Genomic DNA, 9,449 nt, shown 5'->3' on the forward strand with positions numbered 1-9,449 from the left:
ACGGGAACGGCAACCTGTCAGGAACGATAACCGGGTAAGTGTGCCGGAGAAAATGCGTAGGGTTGCTCTTTGTACGCCGCTAATTCATTCCTGATCCAGCTGGCGTTGTGCATATTGGGATTAGAAAGTCAGACGACGAGTTCTTTTCCAGGTTGACAGACGAGACAAGTGTGGCCTTCGCTGCACTGCATGCCGTTGTTGCGAGGGAGCGTCCCACCGCTGATCCATTCCGTGATCATCCCGGGGAAAAGAATCAATCTGCTGTAGGTCTGAGGAGTAGGCAATGTTTGTAGCTAGGCAGTTTGCGATTGAATCCAACAACAGCAGCACCGCGGCTCCCTCAAAGTGTGTGTGGCCGCTGCAGGATATTTCCAGGCGAAAAAACCAGGCTTAGCGACCCAAAGCGCGCAGCTGCAAAGCAAGGCGTCAGCGTTATGCTAAGAAACCGATAGCGGCAACAGATCGAACTACATATGTAGGACATCGCAAAATAAGCGGCCGAGACGCAAAAGATGCTTACAGAACGCATCAGGAAAAGCTATGCACAGCGAGAAAATCGTACCAATGGCCACGGGAGGTCCTCTCGTGTTTCAAGAGTTTAGCGCAATGTGCTGGGTGTTAAGCCGGTTGCTAGTAGACTGCTTCGCAAAGACGCAGGAAAACAGCGTAATCTTTCTTTATTGCTTTTCTCTTGGTCTTTTTTTATACATTTTATTTTTATTTTGCTAATCTTAACGCTTGTTATGGTTCCCTTTGCGCTGCAATGAATGGAACGAATGCCAAACGCACGCGGCACGGCGTGCCAAACCATCACGCTTGTCAACGTGAACAGACTTGTCCGTCGTGCGTAAGCGAGAGGAGTGCGCGCGGAGTGTGCAAATCTGACTGTCCTCCTTCGGACGCTCGGCCCCTCTCCGCCAATGGGCGGACACCCCGAGCTCCACTCCGTCTGGGTTGCCCCGACGTGTCCTGACAAGGCTCTCTGCAGTGGGGCAAGCGGAGAAGGAGAATGCCCCGGCTTGGTTATTCGAGACCAGACGATGCGCTTCCCCGTTATGTGCCTTCTGTGGTGAGATCGCCGACATCGAACATTCCACTTGGATACGCCCGCAGTTTGACACAGACAGACGTCGTTTTCCCCGGAGCGCCTGCGGCAATCAGGAAGAGGGCGTAACGACTCCTGATTGCCTTCATTCGAAACACAAGGCTCTTCGACACCTCGTGACACACACTGTGACACTCATAGGAGGCTGAGGCAGAACAATTGCCGGCTATGTATGCCAGGCTAACCCCACATGCTGCACCACCACCACCACCACCACCACCAAGGAGAATGCCCCGATTGTGGAGGGTATAAGAAAGCCAGTGAGCCGCCGCGGGTCGGGGCATTTTCTCTGCCCTCGCGTGCAGGTGCACGCACGCTGAACGTTTTTATATTTTTTTTCTTTAGAGTGCACCGCTCACCAGTAACGATGTATTAAACTTATGCAAATTTCTTTTTACGTCACCTCGTCTTCCCTGCCGAACGCTCTCCCATGGTCAACCTGGTTCGAGCTCCAAGCAGACGCTGTTGAAGATTCACAAAACCCCGTCCCGTCCCCTTAACACTCTGTTCTGTCAATACTTCCGTTCGTATTGGTAAATGAATGCCCGTGCTCAGAAGGCTCAATTTCGCATCTGGAACCGTCAACTCTCACAGTCATTTCCACGATCAGCCGCAACCAAACCTGCCACCACCTGCGGGTTTACACAACCATGCCGAGAAGCACCGCTGTCTTTAACCACCGACGCTCTTCTCCGTTCGCTACAGCGCATGTCGCAAGCGCCAATGCGCGCGGCGGAAGAAGTACCTTTTTGATTATTTGCTTCTCAAACATGGCTGTACAGGGATTGGCCACGAAGGCGGTGGTTACGGGTGGGAGGGAAATGAAAGCTTAACAGAGAAAGTACAAACAAAAGTAAAAGCTACACAAGGGACCTTAAAACAGAGTTGTAGAAAAGACCGACATTAGTGAAGAAAACGTATATGGTATGCAAAGAGCAGCAAACTCTGGAAGTATTAAAATCGTTTCTTATACGTATCTATTCGGTTCAAAGTGCGCCTTCATTCTCATTTATTCTATAAAACTTCACGAGCATTTCTTCGAAATGAATTTGAGAGAAGGTCCATCTTTCGCGCGCATTTGCGTATGTGGATGGCGAGATCATCTCCTGTACTAAAGCAAAAAGAGAGCAACTTCTCCAATTAGTTAGTGCGCCCTGCACGATAGACGCGATTAAGCAAAATGTTATGACCTTTCCTGTCTCTTGCCAACTGGCAAGACATCCTAGTTCATTATGCGGTTGGTCGCGCAGGATTTGAACAATGTCGTCAACGTTGACGCAAGCAGCAACTATATAAACAACACACTCTGCGGTAACGCGAGCAAAGCGCGGTTCCTCGTGTACGCGGACGGGTAGCCGCACTGCAATCCTCACTCCTGTGTTAATCGGTAAGAGCGCCATTCTTCTTCCCTATTTCTCTTCGTTCTCATCATGTCTCTCGTGTAACTACGCGCATAATGTTTCGCTCGTGCCGCTCGAATCCACTTGACTGAAGTTTCGATCAAAATTACACGGAGAAGACTGACCGACGCTTGGTCAGTCACTCAGATTAGCGAGTTGCAGGAAAAGTGAAAGACTCACGCAACCTCTATTATCAGAGACGAACGTAGCACGCCTGATAAGCTGGACTTAAATGAGGTTTTTACCTATCGTACAAATTTATTTTACTGTTGTCACTTGGTCTGAGTCCTCCCGGAGGCGTCGTCAAGAAAGCTACTTTTGATAGAGCGGGAGTCCCACCCGTCGACACACTCGCTCATGAGTCGCTCATGAGTTCATGAGTGGGCCTCATTGAGTCTAAGTGGGATGCGAGTAGAAGAGAGCCTCAGTAGGTGCGAATCCGTGTGAGGCTGAGCCTGAGTAAGCGAAGGTGAGCCCGCCTTAGTGCGAGTCTGTAACTCGAGTAAGTCGAAGTGGGCGGGAGTCGAAATCAGAGTGAGTCCCAGTGAATCAGAGCTTGTGCGAGTCCGCCTGAGTTGAATCTACTCTGAATTACTAGTGATTTAAACGGATCTTGAGTCAATGTTGCTCTACGCGATGATAAGGCCCACATGATCGCGAGAGATTCGGTCATCCACAAACGGGAGTGAGCCCATGATTCCGCGAGCCATATAGTGAGCATGAGTCCTTGAGCCTGAGTTAGCCTGCCTGAGCAAACTTTTGGCCAGTCCGAGCGTGGCGAGGTAGCTGACTTCAAGTGAACTTAAGTCCGAGTGGGCCAGGATAAATGTGATTTTGGTGAGCCTGAGCATTTCAGAGAGCCCTAAGCTAGAGGTATATTCTTTTCAGTGATGGCTACCTTGCTGAGTATCGTAGGCCTGCAGGAGGCAAGTCTATCGCATTTATGTCTTGTCCGTCCTTGTGCTTAGTGTGCACGCCTTAGTGTGCACGCCTTAGTGTTCACGCCGTTCATGTTGACCCGCTGTGGCCCCCGTGGCTATGGCGTTGCGCTGCTGGACTCGGGTTCGCTGTTTCGATCCCGGCCGCCGACGATGAGGATATAGATTAAGGTGCAGGTTAAAGAACTCCGAGCGTTCAAAATTATTCCGAACTCCCCCACTACAGCGTGCCTGATAATCAGATGGTATTCTCATGTAAAAACCAATATTCTTTTTTTTTCATCGTTCACGTTGACTCTTTGTCTGCGCGTCAGTCTCTGGCGCGTCTGGCTCACGCAGTAAAAATGGCGCCTGTGGTTCTGGGCTACACCAACGCGCGAGGCCTGGCTCAGAGCATCCGCAACCTGCTCGTCTTCAAGGGCGTCCCGTTCGAGGAGAAGCAGTACAAGCTGGGGCCAGCGCCCAGCTACGAGAAAGCCGGCTGGCCGCAGGAGAAGTTCAGCCTCGGCCTGCAGTTTCCCAACCTGCCCTACTACTCGGACGGCGACGTGAACATCACGCAGAGCATCGCCATCCTGCGATATCTTGGAAGGAAGCACGACCTCGTTGCCAAGTGAGTTGCTTGTGAGAATGCACAATCGAATGCGCGCCAGTATATTACGGCTTAAAGGTGTTGATAGTATGCTTGCGGACGCTGTAGACTGACAGTGCAAGAAAGTGGTTGATATGAAAATTTGTGCGCGCACGCGTGCGTGCGTGTGTGTGTGTGTGTGTGTGTGTGTGTGTGTGTGTGTGTGTGTGTGTGTGTGTGTGTGTGTGTGTGTGTGTGTGTGTGCGCGTGCGTGCGTGCGTGCGTGCGTGTGTGTGTGTGTGTGTGTGTGTGTGTGTGTGTGTGTGTGTGTGTGTGTGTGTGTGTGTGTGTGTGTGTGTGTGTGTGTGTGTGTGTGTGTGTGTGTGTGTGTGTGTGTGTGTGTGTGTGTGTGTGTGTGTGTGTGTGTGTGTGTGTGTGTGTGTGTGTGTGTGTGCGCGCGCACGGAGAACACAATGACTGAGCGAGTCAGATTCTCGGATTCTCGCGGCGTGAAGTTCAGCATGTGGAAAAATGAAGATTGTATGAATTTATTTATTGGTACCTCAAATACCCCAATTGGGGTTTTACAAGAGGGGCGGGCATATTTAGATCATATTTTCAATGAATGCTTTGAACGATGAATGACTGGAGTGGCGCACCGCTTCAGCAGGTAGATGATTCCAGTCTTTCGCTGTTTGAACGAAGAAAGAGTTAAGAGGAGCGGAGGTGCGAGCTGGAGGGGGATAAACAGCCTTTGAATGGCTATGACGGGATGAAGTGCAATGCGCAGGCGTGACGGTCTGATGAAGTAGGGAGTGATAAAATTTGTAAAAGAGGCACAGTCTTGCTGTTTTGCGGCGCTACTTGAGGGTTGGAAGGTTCGGAGATGACTTAAGTTTAGTAGCACTAGTGTGGTAAGAGTAGTCAGAATGAATGAACCTTGCTGCACGATTCTGTATGGATTCTAGTGCTGTTGCCAGGTTAAATTGGCGTCGGTCCCACACTGAGCATGCGTATTCCAGTTTGGGTCGAACGATTGTTAAATATTCGAGTAGTTTTACTGAGGGCGGCAGAAGACGTAGATTACGGCGCAGGTCGCATAGTACACGATTGGCATCATTGCTAATGCTGCAAATGTGCGAGGACCAACCGATGTTATTGGACAAGCTAATACCTAACTAGGTACTTATAAAAAGTCACAGCACATATTTCCGAACCGGCGATAATGTAATTAGCTGAAATAAATTATTGGCGACGATGGAAAGTAAGTAGCGACGTTTTTTTGACGTTGACGGACATTAGCCAATTATTACACCAAGTTTCAGTGACGTTAAGGTCGGACTGGAGAGCGCGAGAATCAGCGTCGTTAGTAATAAGGCGATAGATACAATCATCAGCAAATAAACGAATTTTGGAAGAACAACCTATCGGTAAGTCGTTAATGTATATTAAGAAGAGTAGTGGCCCCAGGACTGTGCCTTGTGGCACGCCGGAGATAACGGGTGATAAATTAGACGAGCATTGGTTAGCGTAAACGAACCGTTCACGGTTAGTCATAAGTTCGTTTGTAGACGAAGAAGGCGCAGCATGTGTAATATTCCTAATAATCTCAGGCGCAGTCTGCAGTTAGAAAACTTCATAGTAAATTGGTGCACATAAATGGTGTGACATTCGGACGAAGGTGAGGGTTATATGATAATGTCGAAAGAGTGCTGATGCACCCTATGCTGATTTGAAAAGCCCCATGTATTTGTACAGCCAGCGCCAAAAGCTTATGGGGCGTGGGTTTCGCGAGAAAAAGCGGTATTTCCACTTTGCCTTCGCCACGCAGCCAGTAGAATAATAATAATATTTGGGGTTTCACGTGCCAAAACCACTTTCTGATTATGAGGCACGCCGTAGTGGAGGACTCCGGAAATTTTGACCACCTGGGGTTCTTTACCGGGCGCCTAAATCTAAGCACACGGGTGTTTTCGCATTTCGCCCCCATCGAAATGCGGCCGCCGTGGCTGGGATTCGATCCCGCGACCTCGTGCTCAGCAGCCCGACACCATAGCCACTGAGCAACCACGGTGGGTGCCAGTAGAATAGTACCCTACTCTGTTGGTCGCACGTGCTAGCCCAAACCGCTGATGTAGGTTAATTCCTAGCTGCGTACCCAGGATGCGAGAATACATAGGTTCTTTCGAGATCTCGCACTTTGTCAACATTTATTGCCGACTGTACTTTGTTCAGGAACGCCGAGGAGATGACGCAGCTGGACCTTCTGGAGCAGCAAGCCAATGACCTAATCTGGAGCTTGGTGGTGGCCGCCATGGGCCCTGCTGGAAGCGAGGGCCGTCGCCAGCACGACGTCAACCTCGTACTGATGCTCAGGGGCTGGGAGGATCACCTAAAGAAGCGAAAGTGGGCAATCGGCGACCGCCTCACCTACGTGGATTTCTTGCTCTACGAGGTTCGTGTATGGTGCGCTCCTAGGGAACGTGTATAGCGATGTTTAAGACACGTTCAAGGATTAGAAGCTGCCCACTATTTGATTCCACATATGAAATTGCAACGATGGGTGTAGCGGCTATCTTGCGCAGTTTTCCTGGCGTCTGTTGCAGGTATCATCGTCGTGCTTATAATCAGGTTTAACTTGCACACGATGTGCTTACCAAAAATCAATACTGCCCTTCTCACAGGATTCGACCCCAGACAGCAGCCACATGTGAGCACTTGCGTTGTCGTCGTCGCCATGCCGTGATGGCTTGCTGTTGTCACGTCATAGTCGTCGTTGTTGTCGGGGCATATTCGTTGTCACTGCACATTGGCCGTCACTGTCGTCACGCCGTCATGTCGTCACGTCGCCTTTGTCGTAGAACCGGCTAACGTTGTTTTATGTGGCACTTCAGCTCGCAAAGGCTAGGATGTCAAAGGAAAGCTTAGAGTGGCGCAGTCCTTTTTTTTTTCCTTCGGAGGCGGGGGGGGGGGGGGGGGGGCAGGGAGCAGTAGGAGAGGAATAGTCTGTTCTTTTCATGGTCGTCGCCTCGCGACATTATATTTGGTGTGTCTTCTACGGTAACATACGTCTCTAAGGCCGACCTTGTGACGTCAGGCTAGTGGTCCTATGTAAAACAAAGTGACGGAGCAGGCATGAGCGCGATATGTGTTGCTGCGGGCTTGTCGTTGTCTTCCGTCTGAATCGACCTTAATTAAGTCAGCCCATGAGCTATAGTACGATGTCATGGTTCCGAGCTTCTTCGAGCTGTGGCACTGGGGGATAAACAGAATGTTTCGGTATTGTTAGCACCAGGGGCAAAGATGAGTCGAACCGCTGCGGCTAGCTCGATGCTTTTGGCGAAGCAGAAACACTTAGCGCCAGTCTCTGATAATTTAACCATGCTCCAGTAAATCTCTTACATACATACATACATACATACATACATACATACATACATACATACATACATACATACATACATACATACATACATACATACATACATACATACATACATACATACATACATACATACATACAAAAAGTTGACAGTCACTTTAGCATACGCTAAAGAGGATGAAGGCGAAAGCCTGTCCGCTCACAAGACATACATACATACATACATACATACATACATACATACATACATACATACATACATACATACATACATACATACATGCATGCATGCATACATACATACATACATACATACATACATACATACATACATACATACAAAAAGTTGAAAGTCACTTTAGCATACGCTAGCGAAAGCCTATCCGCTCACGAGACATTCAACATTACTTGACATTTTCATTATAATGCGTTGTTACTTGCTATTGTTTTCTCCCACCAAAGGTCGTTGGTTCGCAAAGGAGCACAATGTGCATTAATTAACCTCGCTCTCATTAACACCAAAGGTCGTGGGTTCGACTTCCACCAAAGGTCGTGGGTGCGAGCGCCTTAATTAACTATACCCTAATTCACCATTTCGTAATTAACCTCGCCTTAATTAACACCAGAGGCAGTGGGTTCAACTCTCGACCTTCACGGTGTCAATTGGAATCCAACTTGGAGATATCGCCGGTTCACCCACATCTCCAAGTGGGTTCGGTTCCCACCAAAGGTCATGGGTTCGGGTGCATTAATTAACTATATACTAATTAGGTTATCTTAATTAACTATACCTTAATTAACACCACGCGTAGTGGGGTTCTAGTGCCTTAATTAACAATAATTAACTGTTCATTAATTAATTCCAAAGGTAGTGGGTTCGACTCTCGACCTTCACGGTGTCAATTGGAATCCAACTTGGAGATATCACCAGTTCGCCCATAATCTCCGAGTGGTTTCGGTTCCCACCAAAGGTGGTTGGTTCGAGTGCCTTAATTAACACTATATTAATTCACTGTGCCTTAATTAATACCACAGGTCGTGGGTTCGAGTGCCTAAGTTGACTCTCTAAATGAACTGTGTCTTAATCAACTTTGCCGTAATTAGCTCGAAAGGCCATGGGTTCGACTCCCACCAAAGGTCGAGGGTTTAACCCCCAATTTTGGTGACATTGAATTTTGGCACCATAACGCCGAACGGCGTTACGCCGGACGGTCAAATTTTCATCCCGTAAGGTGGCTAAGGCTTTCACGTTAATAAACTTGCTCCATAAAAGCTACCTTCCCCGTGTACTTAGATTTAGGCGCACATTAACGATCCCCAGCTGGTCAAAATTTCCGGAGTCCCCCACTGCGGCGTGCCTCATAACCAGAAAGTGGTTCTAGCACGTAAAACCCGACAATCTTCAAAAGCAACCTTCTCTCCCTCTTTTCTGAAAGGGCCTCGCCTGGAACTTGGAGTACAAGCCGGAGGTCTTCGCAGACTGCCCTTCCGTCAAGCGGTATCTGCAGAGCTTCGAGGCGCTGCCCAAAATCAAGGAGTACTTCGCCTCGACCAGCTACATCAAGTGGCCCATACTGGGACCCACCTTCGAGTGGGGCTTCAAGAAATGAACCCCACGCGTTTTACCAAAGCTGGTCAGCTATTGCTGCAGCCGTCAATAAAGTAAATCCACGTGGTGTCTCTTTCTATCGTGTTGATTAAGCGCAGAGCACAGCGCACTCCCGGGAGCGATAAGAGATGCATGTCACATATGAGGATAAATAGGGCAAGGAGGTTAATCAAAACTGAACTCTGGTTATTAACCTACACTGAAAAGGAGGACAAGGGGAAATAAGGTTAAAGATAAGGAAATGGGACAAGAGAGAGATGGAAAGGATGCAACGAAAGACAGGGAAGTTAACCAGAGGTAGTTCCAGTTGGCCGCCCTGCGCGGGGGGAGGGAGTGATTCTCTTTTAATTCATAATTTCGCTTTATTTCTGCAAATCCTGACAATAGGAAGGAAGGAAGGAAAACTTTATTTGGTCCTGCATGTAGTGATAATTAATCACTAAG

At 48.6% G+C, this 9,449-nt stretch overlaps 1 protein-coding gene across 2 annotated transcripts; it reads left to right on the forward strand.

Moving 5' to 3' along the window:
• Positions 1-2,334: 2,334 nt before the first annotated feature.
• Positions 2,335-9,080, forward strand: LOC142575952 (glutathione S-transferase-like). 2 transcript variants are annotated; one of them, XM_075685789.1, is made up of 4 exons: positions 2,335-2,492; positions 3,758-4,056; positions 6,250-6,469; positions 8,833-9,080. In XM_075685789.1, exons 2-4 carry the CDS (start codon positions 3,788-3,790, stop codon positions 9,004-9,006), a joined length of 663 nt encoding a protein of 220 aa, XP_075541904.1. In that variant the 5' UTR covers positions 2,335-2,492; positions 3,758-3,787; the 3' UTR covers positions 9,007-9,080. The 2 variants fall into 2 exon arrangements, with proteins under 2 accessions (XP_075541904.1, XP_075541905.1); XM_075685790.1 differs by having other exon boundaries at positions 2,416-2,492; positions 3,783-4,056.
• The last annotated feature ends 369 nt before the right edge of the window (positions 9,081-9,449 follow it).

The sequence above is a fragment of the Dermacentor variabilis genome, chromosome 3, assembly GCF_050947875.1.
Source record: "Dermacentor variabilis isolate Ectoservices chromosome 3, ASM5094787v1, whole genome shotgun sequence".
Classification (NCBI taxonomy): domain Eukaryota; kingdom Metazoa; phylum Arthropoda; class Arachnida; order Ixodida; family Ixodidae; genus Dermacentor; species Dermacentor variabilis.

Bases quoted from the DNA above. Each gene is read 5' to 3' on its own strand.
- LOC142575952 (XM_075685789.1), top strand. From the start codon at position 3,788: ATGGCGCCTGTGGTTCTGGGCTACACCAACGCGCGAGGCCTGGCTCAG. The intron at 4,057-6,249 runs GTGAGTTGCTTG...TACTTTGTTCAG, and splicing joins AAGCACGACCTCGTTGCCAA to GAACGCCGAGGAGATGACGC. The intron at 6,470-8,832 runs GTTCGTGTATGG...CTTTTCTGAAAG, and splicing joins TGGATTTCTTGCTCTACGAG to GGCCTCGCCTGGAACTTGGA.